The sequence below is a fragment of the Entelurus aequoreus genome, linkage group LG07, assembly GCF_033978785.1.
Source record: "Entelurus aequoreus isolate RoL-2023_Sb linkage group LG07, RoL_Eaeq_v1.1, whole genome shotgun sequence".
Lineage (NCBI taxonomy): Eukaryota > Metazoa > Chordata > Actinopteri > Syngnathiformes > Syngnathidae > Entelurus > Entelurus aequoreus.
This window is the reverse complement of record NC_084737.1, coordinates 44,818,934-44,842,632: the sequence shown is the minus strand read 5'-3', so window position 1 is coordinate 44,842,632 and position 23,699 is coordinate 44,818,934. Positions and strand designations below refer to the sequence as shown.

At 39.9% G+C, this 23,699-nt stretch overlaps 1 protein-coding gene across 1 annotated transcript in view; it reads left to right on the top strand.

Moving 5' to 3' along the window:
- Positions 1-22,796, top strand: part of LOC133653910 (beta-1,4-galactosyltransferase 5-like) — a 122,920-nt gene extending 100,124 nt beyond the window's left edge. Inside the window, exons 2-9 of the mRNA XM_062053746.1 lie at positions 2,717-2,836; positions 2,920-3,033; positions 14,977-15,104; positions 15,741-15,857; positions 15,946-16,133; positions 16,227-16,349; positions 18,439-18,540; positions 19,550-22,796. Coding sequence (XP_061909730.1) covers positions 2,717-2,836; positions 2,920-3,033; positions 14,977-15,104; positions 15,741-15,857; positions 15,946-16,133; positions 16,227-16,349; positions 18,439-18,540; positions 19,550-19,697 — 1,040 coding nt within the window. The 3' untranslated portion in view covers positions 19,698-22,796. The remainder of the gene's footprint in view (positions 1-2,716; positions 2,837-2,919; positions 3,034-14,976; positions 15,105-15,740; positions 15,858-15,945; positions 16,134-16,226; positions 16,350-18,438; positions 18,541-19,549) is intronic.
- The last annotated feature ends 903 nt before the right edge of the window (positions 22,797-23,699 follow it).

Sequence of the window (23,699 nt, the reverse complement as noted above, 5' to 3'; positions counted from 1 at the left end):
ACTGAAATTCGGGAGTCTCCCGGAAAAATCGTGAGGGTTGGCAAGTATGTTGCTAGGGCGGGATAGCCATTCAAAGAAAGTGAATTCATTAAAAAGTGCATGTTAGATTTTTTTAAGAAATCTTTTCTTGCGGCCCAGCTTCACCCAGTTTCTGCATCCAGTGGCCCCCAGGTAAATTGAGTTTGAGACCCCTGATTTAAAGGTTGCACACTAGTGCAGGCAACTAGTGTTTAATCCAGTTCATCCCTTGTATACACATGTATACTTCAAAGATTTGTACGGTACTTGGAAAGATACAAGGATCTCCCTATGCTTTGGAGGCATGGGAAGGACACTTGGGTTGACTGGGTCACATGCAAATAATCTTTCAGCAATTTTCCATCACATGGCGCCACAGAGGGGCCTCATTTGGAGTGAGTGAGTGACTGAGTGTCCTATACAGTAGTTTTCACATTTTTTCATTCCCTTTTAAAATTGCTAGTTTCTGCAGAGCTCCTGTAACCACACAATACTATTTGCAAGTTAAAAGAGGTAAAATGAGATATTTGTTGCAATAACTTTATATAGCCACAAGTGTCTAGTTCTGCAAGCCTAGGCACTTTGTGTTGAATAAAATGAATGTGATGGAAACTGTAATACAATTACCGATGACAAAACATCCCCGGGATTTCTAGCCCAGCGGTATTACTCACACGCGCATGCACAAACACACATGGACGTGCATTTATCGAGGGGTGTGCATCATGTTGGGATTGCTTGGTTTGGATTAGTGGCCAAGGGATTGTGCAGAGTTGCAAATTTACAAGGGAAGCAATTCAACAGAGTTTAGCAGCATGCTAACATGTTTCACATTGAAAGAACAAAAGTACAGCACTACTAGTGTTTTTCAAAGAGTTGTGGCCAAAAAGCCAAAATACAGTAAGTGTCAGGTTTTATTGTGGTACTTTTGTCAATCACCTTTACAGTGAAGTCCTATGTACTTACTGTCATAAAACAGGAACACTTCTTGTTCTTTCCAAATCCAATAATTGACTGAATGAGTTTCATATTACCAATTTGACACATTTGGATGTGTGTTAGACAACATAGATTAATTTAACTGACCCCTTTATGTGACAAAACTTGCGCTTTCCTCTGACCTGCTTTTGGATCTACTGGCTGCGATGAGGTGGCGACTTGTCCAGGGTGTACCCCGCCTTTCGCCCGAATGCAGCTGAGATAGGCTCCAGCACCCCCCGCGACCCCGAACGGGACAAGCGGTAGAAATGGATGGATGGATGGATGGGCTAAGCCAACCTTCCTGTCTTTCCAGCCACTTGTATCACTCTGTGGTATTGTATTGAAGTACTACAAATCATAACCTTACATGGTGCAGGATTTAAAGGGTAGTTCAATAATTATTTCACACCATCTCTGGGTGCGGTGGGCAAAACCATAAAACTTGATCTAGTGATCAATACTGATTAAGCCTGTTGATGTGTTACTGTAAATGTAATAGTCATACTCTCAACTTGAGTGATCTCATCGACAATTCCACTGAATCAGTTTTTATTGCACAACTCGTGCATCATCTGATTTTGCTTTTATTTCTATTAGTGTCTGTTTTCCCATAGCAAAATATCATCAGTGACTCAGTGCAATACTGTAGAAACAAAAGAGCACATTGCAGTTACCTTGCATAGACTGCAGGAGCCCTCCAATCAACTCGAATTTGTCATCTTATAGTTAGCTAAAATTGAGTTTTCCCCTGCCTTGTTCCCCCATAATCCCAGATTAAGATTCCAGTGGTTTTCTTCTTTGACATGAAAGACGAGTTATGTTTTTGGGAAATTCCCTTCAGTGAGTCCACTAAGGCAGAAAATATGACAAGCATTTTTTGATGAGCTGTTGAAACATGTTGGAACTTCTTTAGTGTTAAACAGAGAGGAGGAATGTAAAGAATGACATTTTATCACAAGTTTAAGCAACACAGAGGTAAAATAATTTTGATGGCGCTCTGGACAATAAGATCAATACAATATTACGAATGGTCCTTCTACCAAAAACTGTCCTGGATATTGTAGGCATACTCCCAATGGTAGGAGTTTTACTGTTTTTGAGAAATTGAGGTTACTGTATGTGTACTCTGCCTTCTGCCCGAGTGCAGCTGGGATGGGCTCCAGCCCCCCACGACCCTGAGATGGACAAGCGGTAGAAAATGAATAGATGGATGGGTGTTCAGTGGTCTGACTTTAGCTTCTCACTATGTGTTTGTCATCTACAGGTATTTCAGTTTGAAGTAACTGACTTACTTCATGGGACATTCAAGAGTTTTTTTCTGCTCGGCAAATAGATGTTAAATGAACCATAATATGAAATATACACAGAATTGTGGGCAGTTTATGCAAATGCAAAAGAAAGACGTAATACAACTATCTTGTATTATTCTGCACTTTGTTTCGCCTGTCAACGATTTGAGTAGTGCTGATGTTTTATATTCTTGACCTAAACACCAAATTGTACTCCACAGTTTTAAGTGGGAGTTAATAAGCAAAATAGCAATTGTTATCTTACTGTAGCTTTAAAGCAAAGGAAAAGCAAGTCTGAGACGTTAGCATTCATGGACAATCGTAGGCTGTTACACCTACATCAGCCTAATATCTTCTTTAAATCTGCTAGAAATAAACACTTGAACTGAGAGCACAGGAATAAAGTCCTCCTCTGTCTCTTTCCACAGTGAATGAGTATGTGTTCATGGTCCAAGCCAGAGGGATCCAGATCAGAGAAAATGTGAAGAACATTGGAGCTCAGGTCCTGGAGCAGGTGGTGAGAGGTGCCTACAACATCAATGGCACAGGTAAAATATTATATATTGTACCCTTGAGGCCCATCAGTACACACCTTATTCAGAAATAGAGACTGATATTAGTATGTTTACAGATTACTCCTATGACTTCAACATGAGCGAAAGTGATGCTCCACCCACTGCATACCTTCCTGAGGACTTCACATATCTCCCCTCACAAGTTTGCCCTGAGAGGCTGCCCTCTATGAGTAAGTTATTGTCTTGTTCTTTCTTTAGGCGTATGTTGTCCAGGTCAGAGCCGATTATAGAGTATAGGCAACTCGGTTTCAGACGATATCTTAAATGATTGGGGGCCAACTTTGGCTTGCCACAGCTATGGCTATGTGTACACTGCACATCCTCTTTCGACATCTCTTGTAATTGAATAGTTTTTTTGCCTTGTAAACATGCCTTGTTGCGTAGCATTGGGCAAAACTGCGCAAAAACTGCACGAAGCATTTGCATCTTTTTCCCCGCAATAATCCATAAAGCCAAAAAGTATGGGAAGTGAAGGTTCGCCGTAAAGGCTGGAGAGCCAATGACAACAGTAATTTGTGCGAGGTTAGATAACATAAATTGTCTGTAAGTTATGGTCAAGAAGGTCAGAAATCGACAATGTACTATCATTGACTCTGGACATGATTGACCTATGATCTAGGCAGAACCTATTTTTATAAAATATTTTCATAACAAGGATCCTCTGAAGCAGAATCAGAAATACTTTATTAATCCCCGAGGGGAAATTAAGATTTTCAGCACAATCCCATTAAGAGCAGACACACATTATATGGAGACAGAACAGGATCGCTGACGGGTCTGCCAACTTCCGGCGCCCCTTACAAAAAAGGTGAGAAACAGGTGGGGGGCCTGGGGGTGAGAAAAAATATTCAGTCTAAGCCTGGGCCCTTGGAGAAGGGGTCCAGACTGAGGCCAAGGGAAAAAAAATCTCATAGCCATAGCACGTGTGGTGTTCCATGCCATCGTCTGCTGGGGTTGGGGGAGTATGGCCAGAGACAGGAGCTGACCCAACAAAGCAACCAAGAGAGCCGACTCCACTCTCGGTCGCCCACTACCTCTCGGCCAGTGTCCAGTCTGCATGGATGAGCGAGGATGCGTCTAAGGAGACCGAGGTTTCCGATACCTGCTCATTCAGCCAAGACACTGTGAAGCCCGTCCGTCCCGATGCTCAGCGCCAGTTCCGCAGCCCTGTCTCTTCATCCGCCTCTCCTCCAGTCTCTCCAAACGGACTCTGGTGTGGCAGAGACCCAGCAGCTGGTCTCCATGGCCAAAATGCTCCCGGGAGGCAGATCATGAAGGCCACAAAAAAGCACCGCAGAAGTCCCGAAAGTGCCACACCTTGTTGCACAGTCCCAAAGGGACAAAGGGACAGTCCAAAAGGCAAAAAACAAAAAAAACATGTGAAAACAAGAGGGAAACATCAGGAACACAAAAGGATGACACAAGAGCACAGAGCTCCTGCCAACAGCAGTCACTACAGCAGTGCCATCTTGGGAAAAAAAAAAAAAAAATCCTGTTATTGCTATATAATTCTTGACATGTTTTTTTTTATGTGCAATGTGACTGCAAACTGTTTCAAACTTTCATAGAAAGGCTCATATGTAAATGAATCCAAATGTTCATAGAAAAGCCCTAGATGTTTACGAGCAAATTCAAACTGATTAATATGTTTTCATATATGTATAGTTGTGTTACAACTGTTATAAAGCTCTTCATTGTCAAACGTTTGGTAGTTGTATGATGTATATGTAAATTAGATATCAGTACAGAAGGTACACCATTACAATTAGGTTGTTGTGTGAGCCGTAGCCATAATAATTTTGAGGAATATTTTTGCCTCAATATGTATATACTATGCGTCAGGACGAGATATGTTCTAAAGATATGTTAATGATAGCTGTGTTTCACAAAAAACATACACAGTTAACAGGCATACTGTATTTTTGTTATTGATATGTTTTATTGATGTTCATAATTACAAACATACAATCAGCAGTCAATTAATTATGGATTGTGCATGGCAAAAATCAAGTACAAAAATATATTCATAATAAAGATGTATTTTACATTTTCTTGTAGGGTTAGCATTAGTTCAATATTTAAGTTAATATGGTGATTATAAAATTAGGAAGCCCTATAGACTTGCCACAACAAAACCTATGAACATATTCCAAAAAAGCAAGTGTATAAGCACAGGCATAGTGAAATCATTACAAACAATATTGGAGGCAGCCACCAGAGTTGACATACAGTGCATCCAGAAAGTCTTCACAGTGCTTCACATGTCCACATTTTGTTTTGTTACAGCCTTACTCCAAAATGGAATACATTAGTTTTCGTCCTCAAAATTCTGCAGACAAAAACCCATAATGACAATGTGAAAATGTTAAAAAAAAATAACGTTAAAAAAATCCAATAGAAAAAATGCACATTTATTAAAAATAAAAAAAATAAAACATCACATTGTACATACATGTTCACAGCCTTTTCTCAATACTTGGTTGATGCACTTTTGGCAGCAGTTACAGCCTCAGGTCTTTTTAATACGATGCCACAAGCTTGGAACACCTATCTTTAGGCAGTTTCGCCCATTCCTCTTTGCTCATTCCTTTTTGCAGCACCTCAATCTCCATCAGGTTGGATGGGAAGCGTTGGTTTTCATCTAGGATGTCTCTGTAAATTTCTGCATTCATCTTTCCCTCTATCCTATCAGCTCAAGACTTAGAAAAACTTGTACATGCCTTTATTACCAGTAGGCTAGACTATTGTAATGGTCTCCTTGCAGGTCTTCCCAAAAAAACTGTCAGGCAGCTACAGCTTGTTCAGAACGCTGCTGCTAGAGTTCTAACAAAGACCAAAAAATGTGAGCACATTACACCAATTCTTAAATCCTTACATTGGCTCCCTGTACATCAGAGAATAGATTTCAAAATCCTCCTGCTCACATATAAATCACTACATGGTCTAGGGCCCAAGTATATCACTGATATGCTCCCACTATATACGCCCTCTAGATCACTAAGATCTTCTGAGACCAATCTGTTAGCGGTTCCAAGAGTAAACTCAAATCAAGGGAGATCATCATTCAGTCACTATGCAACACATAGCTGGAATAAACTTCCTGAAGATGTCAGACTCTCCCCAACTCTCACTACTTTTAAAACTAGACTGAAGACTTTTATGTTCACCTTAGCTTTCAGCTAAATCTTTTAATCTTTTAACTTTTAACGTCTGCACTGTTTTTATTTTTATTGTCTGCATTTTAATTTTGCTTTTATTTTCTTTCATTTCACTTTGTTGTCTGTGAAGCACTTTGAGTCTGCCTTGTGTATGAAAAGCGCTATACAAATAAAGTTGCCTTGCCTTGCCTATCCTCTTCCTCCTCAGCATATTCAACTAACCAAAGTTGCCCCCGCTTGGCCCCCGCCAGCGGTGCTCATAGCTGTTATTCCCAACAGCATCAATATTGTTGTCTAGGATGCTAAGGACCTCTGCGCTGATAAACATCACCTCAACCAGAGGCCCAATAAGGAAGCGCTCTCTTCTGAAACAATAACTAATATCAAAGCACGTAGAGACAGACAGTTAGATTATCCACATTCCCCTAAAGAACACAAAGTCTAGTGAAACTCTAGTTAATCTCAAACAAGTAGTTGAAGTAATAGATAATGTATTTATTTATTAACTCTTACAATCTCGATTTAGTTTTTAACTGAGATATGGCTTCACGTAAACATAGCAAATGCAGTTCTGACTGAAACTAGCCCTCCTTGCTTTAAATATGTGTTTCAGACACGACAAAACCAGAGGGTTGGGGGTGTTTGTGCCATATTCAGGGAAAATATCCGAATCCACAAATTGTGTTTTGGGGTTGTTTCATCATTCGAGTATGTGACATTCAAAATGGAGATAAAACAATTATCCATACTTTATATTACTAACTACAAACCACCACATACTGTAATTCACATTCATTTATTGATGATTTTATGGAATTACTTACTGACTTTGTTTTGTTTTGTGTGATCATCACAGGGGACTTAAAGGCCTACTGAAATGAATTTTTTTTATTTAAACGGGGATAGCAGATCTATTCTATGTGTCATACTTGATCATTTCGCGATATTGCCATATTTTTGCTGAAAGGATTTAGTATAGAACAACGACGATAAAGATTGCAACTTTTGGTATCTGATAAAAAAAAGGCTTGCACCTACCGGAAGTAGCGTGACGTAGTCAGTTGAACATATACGCAAAGTTCCCTATTGTTTACAATGATGGCCGCATGAAGTGAGAGAGATTCGGACCGAGAAAGCGACAATTTCCCCATTAATTTGAGCGAGGATGAAAGATTTGTGGATGAGTAAAGTGCAAGTGAAGGACTAGTGGGGAGTTGAAGCTATTCAGATAGGGAAGATGCTGTGAGAGCCGGGGGTGACCTGATATTCAGCTGTGAATGACTACAACAGTAAATAAACACAAGACATATATATACTCTATTAGCCACAACACAACCAGGCTTATATTTAATATGCCACAAATTAATCCTGCATAAAAACACCTGCGTGTTTGTTATGCTAGCTCCTAGCTCCTCTGCTAGCTCCTAGCTCCATAGAACACGCCAATACAATTCAAACACCTGATCAACACACACAATTACTCAGCCCAAAAGACCGTTTACCTAACCCAAGGTTCATAAAGCTTATATATTTTTAAAAAGTTACGTACGTGACGCGCACATACGGTCAAGTTATCGAATGTTTAGCAGCCAAGGCTGCATACTCACGGTACCTGATATTCAGCTGGGAATGACTACAACAGTAAATAAACACAAGACATATATATACTCTATTAGCCACAACACAACCAGGCTTATATTTAATATGCCACAAATTAATCCTGCATAATAACACCTGCGTGTTTGTTATGCTAGCTCCTAGCTGCTCTGCTAGCTCCTAGCTCCATAGAACACGCCAATACAATTCAAACACCCGATCAACACACACAATCACTCAGCCCAAAAGACCGTTCACCTAACCCAAGGTTCATAAAGCTTATATATTTTTAAAAAGTTACATACGTGACGCGCACGTACGGTACGGTACGTGTTATGCTAGCTCCTAGCTCCTCTGCTAGCTCCTAGCTCCATAGAACACGCCAATACAATTCAAACACATGATCAACACACACAATCACTCAGCCCAAAAGACCGTTCACCTAACCCAAGGTTCATAAAGCTTATATATTTTAAAAAAGTTACGTACATACGCAAAAAAAAGCCAAAGCTGCATACTCACAGTAGCACGTCTGCGTCTTTGTCATCCAAATCAAAGTAATCCTGGTAAGAGTCTGTGTTGTCCCAGTTCTCTACAGGCGTCTGTGTATCCAAATCAAAAGTCCTCCTGGTTAGAGTCTCTGTTATCCGAGTTCTTCCATCTTGACTGCATCTTTCGGGAATGTAAACAAAGAAGCGCCGGCTGTGTACTGTTGTGGCTGACTACGTTCGAAAAATACGTCCATTTCGCACCGACAACTTTCTTCTTTGCTTGCTCGGCTTCCTTCTCCATAATGCAATGAACATGATTGAAACAGATTCACGAACACAGATGTCCAGAATACTGTGGAATTATGAAATGAAAACAGAGCTTTTTCGTATCGGCTTCAATGTGGAAGGCATACCCGTGTTCGCCGGGCTACGTCACACGCATACGTCATCCTCAGAGGCGTTTCGAACCGGAAGTTTAGCGGCAAATTTAAAATGTCACTTTATAAGTTAACCCGGCCGTATTGGCATGTGTTATAATGTTAAGATTTCATCATTGATATATAAACTATCAGACTGCGTGGTCGGTAGTAGTGGGTTTCAGTAGGCCTTTAAATGTGGCTGTAGATGTAGCCAATCACAGGCATGCTAAAGAACTCAGTGCTGTTCAGCATTTAAACGGGCCCACCCACAACACAGGCCACACTCTTGATTTGATCATTACGAAGGTTTCTTGCTATTTTAAACTTGAATGTTATCGATGTTGTTTATCAGATTATTTCTGTTTTCTTCTACTTGTCTTTTAGGCCCTGTCTATATAATGCCGGATAACTCCTTAAATGAATAACTATTTAGCCAACAACCTGTGTCAGCCACATAACCCATCGTTTAAGGTTCCCCTCTTTGGGATTTTTTTTTACACGGGTAAGTGCGCCGTCCATTTCTTGAATCTCCGGCTCTTAGCTCGTCATGTACTCATTGATCGTTTTTAAACTGAGTTCGTAGAGGAAGTGACGTCTCCCAGCCAGCTTCATCACAACCGGTTTCCACTCAAAGGTAAACACTAGAAAGATGGAGGCAATTCATCCAGACATGCCTGTGTTTCTCCTTCTTCTGCATGTACAGGCGCTTGTAGAAATCACACATGAATACCTTAAGAGAAGCAAACGTGCGATTGCAGTATTTAGTATACACCACAACCCAGACGGCAACAATAACAACTCCACCTCGCCGTTGGTCCAGACAAAGAAATCCCTCTTCTTGGTTACACTCAAAGCCATTTTCGGTATTTTAGCACCACAAGTCGCAGAAAAGAAATCGAAATTAACATCTTGCTTGCATCTCTTCAATGTTTATATGCTGGGTAAGGATACACTTCCAGGTCAGAGGTAACTATGACGTCTGCCATTTTCCGCGCATGCCTACTAGGTCGTGTTGTACCCGCGGACGGAGGGGGGAGGGGGTCTTAAACCAAAACTTAAACGATGGCATTGTGTGTGTGTGGACAGGGATAAGGTTAGGTGGATTATACTCTGTACAACCTTAGCCATCTTAGTGTAGAGGCAAGCTTAGACCCAAACCAAACCCTCCAATTTCACTTCAAATAGAACTAATTTCTAAATCAAAGTGCAATGAGTTTGCAATAATCTTTAATGATGAAGTTCAAGGCATTATAATGCAATAATTTCTGGGAAAAAAATAGCTACTCTGCAGCCAGCTAGTCAAATAGAGCTGGCACATAATTCACTCCTGTCACTGACAAAATAGTTGAAGAAATCATCCACAGTCTTGAGACCATCAACATGCTGCCTTGATGAGTTACCCACTAGATATATAAAGTCTGTGCTGAGCAGTTTGTTACCACAATACACGTATCTAGTTAACATCTTCAGACTGGAAAATTTCCAAAGGCCTTAAAAAATGCTGTCATAAGCCCCTCTTAAAAAGAGTAGTCTTTGTGCCACAGTACTGAACAACTATCGGCCATATCAAACCTGCCATTTTTGGGCAAAGTACTGGAAAAAGTTTTATACTAACAGTTTAGGGACCTTCTCCTGTTTAGCAATGTATTTTATACTTTCCAATCAGGCTTTAGGCCCCACCGCAGCACTGAAACAGCTCGGAGCAAGGTGGAAAATGATATCCGCAGGAACACAGATGCAGAAAAAGTCTCAGTCTTGGTTCTGCTGGACCTGAGCGCTGCCTTTGACACAGTTGACCATACTATCTTGATACAGAGGTTTGAAAACTGGGTGGGAATATTCGGTTCTGCTCTTAACTGGTTCAAGTTCTATCTCTATCACAGGATATACTTTGTGAAATTGGTAACTGTGTCTCTGACCAAATGGTTATGACCTGTGGGGTTCCTTTGGGCCCGATTTTGGGACCCCTGTTGTTCAACTTGTACATGCTGTGCCACTAGGTCAGCTAATACGCAGCTTCAATATGTCCTACCACAACTATGCAGATGAGACTCAGATCTACGTGTCACTGACGGCAGGTGAACATCGGCCTGTTCACTTCATTGCTGCATCGAACAGATCAGTCAGTACATGTCCATGCACTAAATTAGTCTGATTTCTCAAAAAATTTGGCTCTAAATAAGCATCCTACAACCAATGGAAAAACATTAATCCGATCGTGGTCGGTTTTTGAAAAGTCGGACTAACACACCTGAATTATTCAACTGAAAACCAGATCTCTCGAGTGGGTGTATCCGCCAGATGGGACCCTTTGTATCGCACAGAGGAAATGATATCCATTTTATACTATTCAATAAAAAACATAACGCAACATTCTTATTTGCTTCACAAATTAAAAGAACAGAACATTTTGAAGTGCATTGATGGGAGAAAAAAGAAACAGATTTATTTAAGAAGGCAGCTAAGTAAATGTTGAACGCCGGCTTAATTTGGACTTCCGAACGAAATACAAATGAGAAGAAAGAGAATGAAGCAGGTATAATTAGGGCAAATAATAAAGCGTACACAAACCTCTTCACACTGCATTTGTGCGCTTAAAACTGATTATCAATAACTCTGTATTCAGCACAACTGGCAAGATAGTCCAGATCAATATCAACCTTCATCTGGAACATTATCGGCTGGGGCACGAATGGTCTTTTCCTTCGAATTTCTTCTTCCAACAATCCACTGAGCCTTGAGCTCATGAGAACCTCAGGGAGTGGTGTCCTGCTGGTGTCTAGAATCCGGACCAAAGATGGTGAAACTGTGTTTCAGTTGTATGCTCCTGAAATCTGGAATAGTCTTCCTGAAGATATGAGGCGGGCTTCAACGTTGGCAATGTTCAAATCCAGCCTGAAAACACTTGTATTTAATTGTGCATATGACAACTGAAAGTATTTTATCTAAAGTATTTGATTTATTTTCATTAAATATGATTGTTTTTTGATTATTGTATTTTCTGAATTTAATTTAAAACATGATTTTATATTTTTATTTTTAATTTTCCGTAATGCACGTTGGATTGCCTTGTGTACGAATTGTGCTCTATAAATAAACTTGCCTTGCCTTGCCTGTATCCTGACTAGTATCCCAGTTTCTGCCGCTAAAAAACATCCATAAGCATGATGCTGCCACCACCATGCTTCACTGTAGGGATGGTATTGGCCTGACGATTAGTGGTGCCTGGCATTCATTCTTTGTCTCATCAGACCAGAGATTTTGTTTCTCATGGTCTGAGAGTCCTTTGTGCATTTTGACAAACTTTTTGCTAAGAAATGGCTTCCGTCTGGCCACTCTACCATATAGGCCTGATGGTGGATTGCTGCGGAGATAGTTGTCCTTCTGTAAGGTTTTCCTCTCTCCACAGAGGAATTTGCTCTGACAGAGTCACCTCCCTGACTCGACTAAGATGAATGCAGCAATGTACAGACAAAACCTAGATGAAAACCAACACTTCCCATCCAAACTGATGGAGAGGTGCTGCAAGCAGAAATGGGCAATAAGCAATGAGTGAAACTGCCCAAAGAAATGTGTGTCAAGTTTGTAGCATTGTATTGAAAAATATTTGAAGCTGTAATTCTGCCAAAGGTGCATCAACAAAGTATTGACCAAAGGCTGTGGATACTTATGTACATGTGTTTTTTCAGGTTTTTTTTTTAGTTTCAATGCATTTGCAAAATTAAATAAGAATAAAAACATTTTTCACATTGTCTTTATGGGGTTTTGTCTGTAGAATTTCAAGGACAAAGATGAATTTATTCCATTTTGGAATAAAGCTGTAACATAACAAAATGTGGAAAAAAATTCAGCTTTGTGACTACTTTCCGGATGTACCGTACTTCACACAAAAGTCTAAAATGTTCCGTAATTGTTGGTCCCAAGCTAATGAGGTTTTTGGCAAAATGAGGGTATTCCGTTTTTATTTTTGGTCGGTCTGTATTTTCTGACGTACATTGCGCCGGCGGGAGCTTGTCAGAAGCCCGCTGGTCACTGAACACTGCATTAATTTAGTGGCGGAATGCATCAAATATGGCCACAAAATAGCCACAAAATTCTACTTTGAGGAAATAAATGCTTGTTGTATTGTAAGTTTATGAGCTGGAGTATGTTAAGAACTATGTTTTGACTCATTATTTTGTTTTATTTGTCAGGAAAACAATTGCATGCTGAGGCCGCACACATCCCAGGTACCCAACATATGGCGCCTGTTGTTTACTTGTCCACAGAGTCGTGTATACAGAGAGAATGGCCAACTAAACAACGGGCGCGATAACTGCAACCACGGACGTGTGCGGACGTGTGTGAAATTGGTGTCGATTTGACATTAGTTTTTCTGACAAAATAAACCAAAATAGTAGGTGTATATGTACTTCCAAACTAGGGTTGTACATTATACCAGTAGTAATAAAGTACCGCGATACTAATTGATTGAAATCGGTACTATACTGCCTTTGAAAAGTACCGGTACCCTTCTTTCATCTGTGGTGGTGACTCCAGAGCTGAGGCGCATGATGTTGAGTGAGTCAAAACGCACACACAAAGTGCATACAGGCAATAACATCTTGGAGAGGAAGAATGTCAAAAAACGACAATTCTACTGGTTAATAAAGAGGGTGCGTGATGCGCAATATGGAGGTATTTGGGCTTCAAAACTAACGACAAAGGTGACGCTTTAAACAAAGAAGCGTCGCGCTTCAAGTGTTGCTTTAAAACACGCCTCGCCAAATGTGGCGATTAGTATTACCACATTTCCTTCAAACTTAGGTAAACATTTAATTAATAAGCATTCAGATCTGCACAAGGAGTGGAAATAGTGACAGGTAATAATGCTGCCGATTTGTGACAATCTGCTTTATCATTAGTTTTGCAGGACACAACTGGACCTGTTCATTCTTCTACTGCTTAGTGCAGCGCTACCTCTCTCTCTTTTACTCGCCCACTTACTCACTGACATCACTCAGCCAACACGTTGCCATTGTCTTAAACACACATACACTACTCTCATAAATTACCGAGCTCCTCTGTTGTGCACATGTAAATATGTAGATGAATGCACACAGCTGCTTGGATTTATGCCAAATATTAGCGCAGTTAAGACCCATCTAACCTCAACTAATACAAGTGAAAATACTATATTTTGTTACAAATTGCGACAGTTTGTGTGTAGGAGCCTAAATGCTGTTTAAGTAATTTACATTTTATGGAAGGTGCTTTTTGTTTATTCAGCCAAAATGGGACTGTTTACTTTATTTGCATGCTTAGAATAATCATAAGGTACACTTTATTTGTAATTATTCATTTATGTGGTTTATGTGAGTCGTAGAAGAGGAGTGGGAATATTCAAGCGGGTGATTTATATATTAAAAAAACTAGTGGAAGATGGCATAGGGATTTTCCTCTTTACATTTTTCTTTTAGCAATGTAGACAACGTCCAGCAAACTCACTGCGTCTACTTGGCCAGATTTGGACAAATATATGCGCCTGAATAAAACATTCATTTGAGTTGTTTACCATGTAAGCCCAAATCAAAACTGTTCTCGAGTTGCCAAGCCAGGCATATTTCGAACGGGAAATGCTGCCAAAAATGTATGTCAAAGTGACGAAGATCATAGCCACACAATTAAGTCAAGTCACTTACTTGGCACTGACCCGAACCGTACATGTGTGACAGTCCATTACATCGTCGACTGGGAATTAAAAAGTGCCTTTCTGCAAATGTATTTGTTATCTGAGTTTGATACATTTTTTATTATTTGCACAGCTATGTTATTTATTTTACGTAGAAATAATATGTTTCTATTTTATTTACATTTCGTAATTCTGTGAATGTTTAATGTGCTACTTAAACATTATCTTTTCTGTTCTGTTAATACCCATCTTTACTAACTGAGTTAATAAAAGTGCCACTGACTGTTTACATTACAGTTGTCATTCACTTCAATTTCAGTGAATCTTGCTCAAAAATGAATATCTTTATATGTATACTTTCACCGGAAAATATATCGAGATATAAATCAAATATCCAGTTTAAGTAAAAATACATTGAGATATACTTTTTCGCCCATATCGCCCAGCCCTAATGTGACTGTATTAAAAAAGAGGAACGGAAGTTAAGTTACTGAGTTCTAAGAGATATAATCAGTTTTTCAGTTATTCTAAAATAATGACTTTTAGAGTGGTGGAGAGGTGGTGTTTTATTTCAGCAGTGATTGATGATACTTACAAATGTTTGTCGTTCCACAGAAGCTAAATTTGTCTAATTATGCTCCTGATCACTCAACTGTTAGTGTTGCTCTTTTCCTCTCCTACATGCTCGTTCACTCATCTATTAGTAATCAATGCATATCTGTTTTGTTGTTTCCTTCCTCTTTTATTATCCAAAATTTGATTTGTTTTTTAACCACAGAAGGTAGATTGGAGGTGAATATGAGTGAAGTGTCGTTGGAGGATGTGGAGAGATCACTGATGGAGCAAGAGTCTACTATTGCCTCAGGAGGCTACTGGGAGCCCAAAGACTGTTTACCCCGTTGGAAGGTAACCGTGTCACTTCATAGGAACATTTACCAAAAAAACATACTGTTAATTTACTCAGAAGCCATAACGCAATAGTTAACAGCTTAAACACTTGTGTAAAGGATGCTATTTTTTTTTATTTAATCATGTGTGCATGGTGTGTTACACTCTTGGCTTCTACTTCTCTCAAGTGTTCAAGCGTTTATTTGGATTTTCCCAGCAGTTCTTCAAAAATCCACATTCCTGTACAGGAAGTAGCTGATTTCTGATCACGTACAGCGCCATTTATTTATGAGCCACATTGCACAGTCTTGCCAGACATCTGTCTGTCTCATGCATTAATCTGCCTTGTGTGTATGCTCTGACAAAACAAATGATCTCTCTTACAGAACAATAATAGCACTCGCAACTAACAATAGGCAGTCTATGTATAAGCTGTTATTCATGTGACTGTTTGCTTTTTATTCAACTCCAAAAGAAGCTTAAAATAGGATTTTAAACACATCCACATCCGCATAAAATCAACAACACATCTTTCAGTTGACATCACATGCCCTCCTGCGTCCGCTGTGATTTATGATCAGATGTCAATGCATTTCTGTGTTTTAATCACACATGCCTATTGGCTCACATCTCTTCTATTTTGTGTGGCCTTAGGTGGCAATCTTAATCCCGTTCAGGAACCGACCCGAGCACTTGCCCATCCTCTTGAGACATCTGGTGCCAGTGCTACAGAAACAGAAGCTCCAGTTTGGCTTTTATGTTATTGAGCAGGTATGCGCTCCCATCCAGGTATTGGCAGGTTCACCTTTGTAACCACCCAACCCTCCATGTTAATGACTCGTCTCTACCTCCTGTCCAGGCTGGCACGGAGCCATTTAACAGAGCAATGTTGTTCAACGTGGGCTACAAGGAGGCCATGAAGGACCTGAATTGGGACTGTCTTATCTTCCATGACGTTGACCACCTCATGGAGAATGACAGGAACTACTATGGCTGCACTGACATGCCCAGACACTTTGCAGTCAAACTTGACAAGTATTCCTACATGTGAGTCCTGATACAGTTTCCTATGGAGTATTGAGTAAGTAAGTGCAGTCCATGATTGATATACTTTTAATATGTCAAAATTTTCTCTATAAGGCTTCCGTATAATGAGTTCTTTGGCGGTGTCAGTGGCATGACGGTGGGACAGTTCAAAAAGATTAATGGATTTCCTAATGCATTCTGGGGCTGGGGAGGAGAAGACGATGACCTTTGGAGCAGGTGAGAACACACATAAATATACAGAGACCCTGTCCTATCATACTGTACTGCTGCAGCAGGCTGTCAATATGACATTAAGAATGTTCAAGAGCTGGATAAGCCAAATAGTCTGGGTGTACTGTATTATTTTTCAATTCCATTTACCTTATCACATAGCTTTCTTAGCGCATGTAGCTGTACATACAAGTTTGAGGAAAAACACACACAGTGGCTCTTGATTACCAATATAATTGTGTATTGTATACAGGGATGGGTACTGAATTTGGTACTTTTTTAGGTAACAGCTTGATTTCATTGGTACCGATTAACATAAAAACAAACGCGAGAATATTTTGACACGTTTGTTGCACGTGACGTCACGTTTAGTTGCACTCTTGGCACCAGCTCAAGCACTTGGCCGGGAAACTACCCTAGCACTGCCTCTAGGTCAGTGCTTCTCAAATATTTTCTGTCACGCCCCCGCCTGAGGAAGAAGAAAATATGCCTCTGCATAACATTTTAAGCTTATTAACATTAAAGGAAACAACACACCGGTCTTTCCTCGTCTCCCATCGTGGTAACAGTGAAGTAAAGTGATACATATGCTTCATCATATTCTGGTACGGCAAAAAAAGCATGTTCCCTGAGGTCACATTCACCCCCCTCTAGCATCGCACTGCGCCCCTCCACTATTTGAGAAGGACTGCTCTAGGTAATGTTACAATTTTCCATGCCAGCAAAGCAAGAAGAAGGCGCTCCAAAGTAAAGTAAGGCTACACTTTTTAAAATGTGCGAGCTTGATGCTAATCTACATTGGATTGGATTTTCAATTAGCATCTGCAATTTTTGCAATTTTACATGGCGATTGCAACACCTCCAAATATGGTGATCAAAACTACAACTAAGATACAAAAACTGGTGTGTACTAAGTACAATACTTGCAGTATAAACATGTTGTAGGGCTCAACAAAAGACAAGACTGACACATTTATCTTACTAGCAAAGACTGGCTATGGCAAAACATCAGTCAATCAATCAATGTTTATTTATATAGCCCTAAATCACAAGTGTCTCAAAGGGCTGCACAAGCCACAACGACATCCGCGGTACAGAGCCCACATAAGGGCAAGGAAAAACTCACAACCCCAATGGGACGTCGATGTGAATGACTATGAGAAACCTTGGAGAGGACCGCATATGTATATTACCCCAGGGGAGACCGGATGCAATGGACGTTGAATGGGTCTGACATAATATTGTGAAAGTCCAGTCCATGGTAAATCTAACATAATAATGAGAGTGCAGTCCATAGTGGGGCCAGCAGGAGACCATCTCGAGCAGATGCACAGGCGAGCGGTCCACCCCGGGTCCCGACTCTGGACAGCCAGCACTTCATCCATGGCCACTGGACCTGTGTCTCCCCCACCCCGTCCACAAGGGAGAGGGGGGCAGACGAGAAAAGAAAAGAAACGGCAGATCAACTGGTCTAAAAAGGGGGTCTATTTAAAGGCTATAGTATACAAATGAGTTTTAGATGGGACTTAAATGCTTCTACTGAGGTAGCATCTCTAACTGTTACCGGGAGGGCATTCCATAGTACTGGAGCCCGAATAGAAAACGCTCTATAGCCCGCAGACTTTTTTTGGGCTCTGGGAATCACTAATAAAACATCGTAGCCTACACACTTCTGCCGTCTAACGTCTTGTAATTACATACATTTTTATGCAAAGTCTACTAGATGATACTTGCAGATGAGACTCAGAGGTGTAAAAACACAATGTATAACAACTTGAAAGCACAATTATAATCATCAACTCAGTGTTAAATGTTAAATTAAAAAGGGGTTTCACTATTAAACAATTAACATTTCTAAACATACGGACACACACAAGAGTATCAAAAATTGGTATTGTTGAGTACTAGTATCGATTCCCAGGTACCAGGAAAAGGCACCGTATTGATCTAAATGTGAAAGGTAACCATCCTTAATTGTAGTGCAATATCATATTGTTAGATGAGCAAGTAGGCATTCTATGAACATACGCTAATTAGGGTCACCAATGCAACAGATTGGACTTCATGCATCAGTAAGCACAAAATCTGTTTGTAGGGTGCTGTATGCCAATTACACCGTAAGCAGACCACATGGAGAGCAGGGGCGCTACAAGTCCATTCAACACCACCATCGCGGAGAGGTCCAGTTCCTGGGAAGGTCGGTGCCATTGAATACAAACCTTCTTTGCACGCACGCACGCACACACACACACACACACCCACACAATAATTTGAATGAAGCTTTGAGACATGTGAGCCAGTCACATGAAAAGCACCCGAGCAATGACTTTAAGAGAATTCTAACTTGTTTAAAGACTTTGCATGTGACATACAGCTCGAGGACCTCACTGTGGAAATAATTGTTGCATTCCCACCAATACATTCTCAACAATAGAATAAACTGGTTAAAATCAATACTTTTGAAGGGGACCTATGACGATTTTCTTTTTGTGTGACTTATAAATGTTGTTAAAATGTTGTATACTCATAAGGTTCATGCTATTGGGCGTGCGCTGGCATGCAGTTTTGGGTGCCTCTGCACATGGGGTTTTGCAGTATGGTTACATTGTGATGTCACAGCGAGATGGATGTACTTATTTGGGTATTAAGTTAAGCTATTGGGGGGTGGGGAGGCTTTGTACGAGGCCAGCTGAGTTTGAGGAAACACAAGAGAACGTACGCTAAAGTATTATTTTCATCTATTCTAGGCATGCGCATAATGCAGATGTACGACATGCAGTGACATAATTGCATGTCACTAAAAGCAACTTGTTTATGGTGCTCTGCATTGATCGGCGAGTGTCCAGCTGTACTTAATGTTGTGACCTGGTGAATCTATATGTTTATGAAGTTCATTTTTGACAATGTCTGGAATGAAATCACAGTGACGATAGTTCTGAAGATAAAGTACCGGTACATATTTACCAGTATACATTTTCAGAAGATGAAGTATACTTTTGAAAAGGTTAGGGCTTGGTTTCATTCGCAATCTCGAAACTTCTCCACAAACAAACATCTTGCAGACGGACTCAAAATAACAGGTTATAAAAGCGAATGTGGAGCAAAATTTACACCAAAAATCCAAAATCATCATTGATCCCCTTTAAAGTATAAAGTGTAAAGTAAAATCTGTTCTAAAAAAAAAAACTGTTTGATTGCTCTCACAGGTATAGTCTTCTCCGCCACTCAAAGGAGAGGCAAAGAGTGGATGGTCTGAACAACTTAAACTACTCCCCCCTGGTGTCCAGGAGACCTCTCTACACCAACATCACGGTCAGCTTGAGCAGAAACCTTGCACCTGTAGCCGACTACTGATGTAGACACAGCTGGACTGAGAACCACCTGGGAATCAAAAGTTCTCTGGACGTCAGCCATATCTCACCAGTTGCGCACTGCTGAAACGCGTTTTAGTTGATTCTTGCTGTATTTCTTTTGTGGGTATGCAAAAAAAAAAAAAAAAAAAGTACGAAGACTCAAAATGCTCCAAAAATGTGTTGGATAAAACATATAAGACGATAGGGTTAATGCTGCACTTGTTTGTGCCACAGTCCATCACTCCACTCATCTGGGCTTATCTTGTCTTCAACGTCCACATGCCTTTTTTCACCATTTTGGCCTTCAACATCCATTGATTCATTAATTGGTCCGAAGAGATGTCATCCCTGCGATTTCATTTACATATGTTTCATAAAACAGGCCGTGAAACTCACTTGCCACTTATGTACGCACGCAGCAGTTCTGACTCGCGAGGTGATGATGATGCCGTGGTCTTTTATTTTTTATTTTTTGCTTTTGCACATCTTACACAAATGCAGTAGTCCGGTTAAAAAAAATTGCATGTACCCACTCACATGCACACACACCTTTTACCGCGTGGAAGCTTGCAGCTGGTTCTGCAAAAGGTATGCCAAAATTTACAAGTGAAGAGAACGGGAGAAAATTCTATGAAGAGTGAGTGTTTTCAATCATCTATATGTGAGATAGTTTATGCTAAATTTAGAATATATTAATATCTTGCTCATTTTTACAACTATATTTTACCCTGTGAACATACCATTCGAAGACTGTGATATTTGTGTTGTTGCTTTGGATGTACCTGGCTGTCAGCGAGTGACTGTGTGTGGGAGAGCATCGCTCCTCCTGTTAGCAATAAGCTGTAATATCACACAGATGAATTTAGACTGCCTCATGATACAGATGCAATAGCACAGGTGCTACAATATCCTCGCATTTGACAGAGAGGGAAGGACTGCATATGCATACGTTGTATTCGTTGCACCTTTTCCCTAAGTCAACATGCCACCCAGTAAAGAACAATGTCTTTTGGGAACCTGTCTAAGTCGGATGGTGAGAGCTGATGCAAATAGATAGTTGTTGTCATGTCATCAGAATCAGAGTGACGGGATGACCTTAGACCCCATTTTGTTTGCGGCGTGTAATCACAGACCTGGGAATGAGAAATTGTTCTGTCACCTCCATTATCATACGTGTGAACCGGAGGTATAGGACTTGATTGCTGTCACTGTCCAGATGGTGTTTACAGAAGCTTTTGATTTGTTATTTGTTAGATTGCATAATGTTAATGCCTCCGTTAGCCGGCCCGCCTGCACTACGGGGTTCTGTGATTACTGTATCTCTTAATGTATTGATGGCTGCCTTTATTATTTTTTGTAAACTGAAACCTCTTCCGATTACTTACATTTTTACATATACACATCTGATAGAGCTTTGCTTTTACCTCTCATTTGGGTCTTTCTTGTTTGTTTGTTGGGTGGCGTGCAGTCGGACATTGTGCACTGACACTGCCTGACACTCTGATGGTACACAGCAGTCGAATAATTGCCCTTTTTTTTTCTTTTTTTCTGTGTGCTTTAAATGGACCATCCCACCCTGAACATGATGAGAAAAATCGAGAAAAAATTGTAGACATTCCCCAATGTCCTCATCACACAACTATTCCATTTCACACAAATCGCCTTGTAAGGATTTCTTAAGATATATGTTATTTGTGTGTGTGTGTGTGTGTGTGTGTGTGTGTGTGTGTGTGTGTGTGTGTGTGTGTGTGTGTGTGTGTGTGTGTGTGTGTGTGTGTGTGTGTGTGTGTGTGTGTGTGTGTGTGTGTGTGTGTGTGTGTGTGTGTGTGTGGATGAATTACTGTTGTGTTCCCACTGAGGCTGGACCTCTTATTTATTTGATCTTTTAAGAATTATTTTGAGTAATTGTTGCTGATTTTTTTTTTTTGGTTTATTTTTTCAAATTGTTTGCAGTTGATGCGACAACATAGAAGTTGCGGTATGACGGGCTGTGTTAGATGCACTGAATCATGTAGTCACATGTAGTTATGTAGGGGTTGTATGGTTCAGATCTGTGTTCAAACCTGGCAACTGTTTCATTTCATGCAGATGGCATGTCTGATGAAATGGACTGGGACCAGTTTAGGATGGGTGTGCGTTAATCTGCATAGCAGACGCATCTGAGGACGCCATTTTGTGTGACAACCGCAGAAGGAGCAAGAGAGCGTAATAAATGTTGTCTGTCCACGTGTTTCATTGAGCTCCTCCTTTCAAGCAAAGTGATAATCAATGGTGCTGACCTTTAGAGAAAGGGAGAGTCTACTGTGTGCTTGCTGGAAACAATTTGAAGAACATGTGACCACAGTCATCCCTGTAACTTCATTCCAACTGACATGCAAAAACACATTTTTGTTTTGGGTTTTAAAACCCATCACAATATTTGGAGGTACATGCTCGACTATGATGTATTTGATCTGTGCAATTGGAGACATGATACCACCTGCTAAACCATCAGTAGACTTGGTTGTGGTGCAGTGTGGCAAAGCTGAAGCACGTTTTTACCTCTTAACCAATTGCTAAGGAGGTGCCCAATGATGCTCCTAGACATTCGCGACATTTACACAAAGCATCAAAAGTTTTTTCATGCGTGTTTGAGTGAAATGGCTAAAAACCTCCAGAGGTGCAACCGCACTCCAGATAAAGAAAAGTTTTTGGAGAGTTTTCCTTTTCTGCACTGATGATTTAATGGAGCCAAGTAGTGAGCAACTGAGCAGGTTCCTTTATTGATGTTTTTGTGATACACTGTATATGTTTTACTTTATCATTGCTTTAAATTAAAAGCTCAATAGACTAGAGAAACAGTGGTTAAGGTAACAAGCGCCACATGAAGATTTGACATTGAAGTGATATGATTGGTTGTATTAAGTCACCATTGAGCTTTATCAATGAAGAACAAGCAGCAGCATATTCAACAAAATATTTTGTTCTGCCATGAAGACAAGAACTCTAAATCAGTCGCACTCTCATGCTTTGATCTAAAACAGGAAATTGAGTATGTATGTATGTATATATATGTATGTATATATATGTGTATATATATACTGTATATATACATGTATGTGTGTGTGTATATATATATATATATATATATATATATATATATATATATATATATATATATATATATATATATATATTTAAGTATGCATATGTGTACATATGTATATGTATTTATATGTAAATGTGTATATATATATATGTATGTATGTATATATATATATATATATATATATATATATATATATATATATATATATATATATATATATATATATATATATATATATATATATATATATATATATATATGACCGAGCCTGCTGCTCACAGTATCATAACCTCACCTGTTCTGATCCATTCAATGCCAGTTTGAATGAAGGAACCATTCTTGGGCATCTGACAAAACTGGCAGCCTTAAAAGCTTCTTAATTTATTGCAGTGTTTTTCACACAACTTTTTAATTTCTTTTTTTTTTACAAGCAGTTATTTAAATTGAAATAAGTGCATATCAAGAAAAAAATCATTGTAAATATTGTCGTGTGTAGTGTTTTAGAAAATCTACAAGGTCTTAAATTTACTACAGATGGTAGCATAAAGAACAAGGATTTGGAGTGGGTTGGCTGGTACCAGGTGCCATTTAAGTGCTAAAGTGAAGCTTACACAGCGACATCAATGTTTTTTACATCACTGCTTCACAGCACACCCTTGTTTCAAACACAAGAAATGGAAATATCCCCCCAAAATTTGGATTCCTCTCACATTTGCAGCTGATTCTGCATGTAAGTGGCCTCCCCGCTCTTGAAATGCTGGAGTCGAAGATTATAGACTTATCATGGCAGAGGTGGGCACCCGCCCTGATCAAGGCCGGTGTCCTCTTAAGTTGTGTTTTACAGTCGGGGTGTAGATGAGTGAGCTGCACTAAAAGGTAGCGGGTTGTTTGCCATTACCACCATGTGCTTTTAAT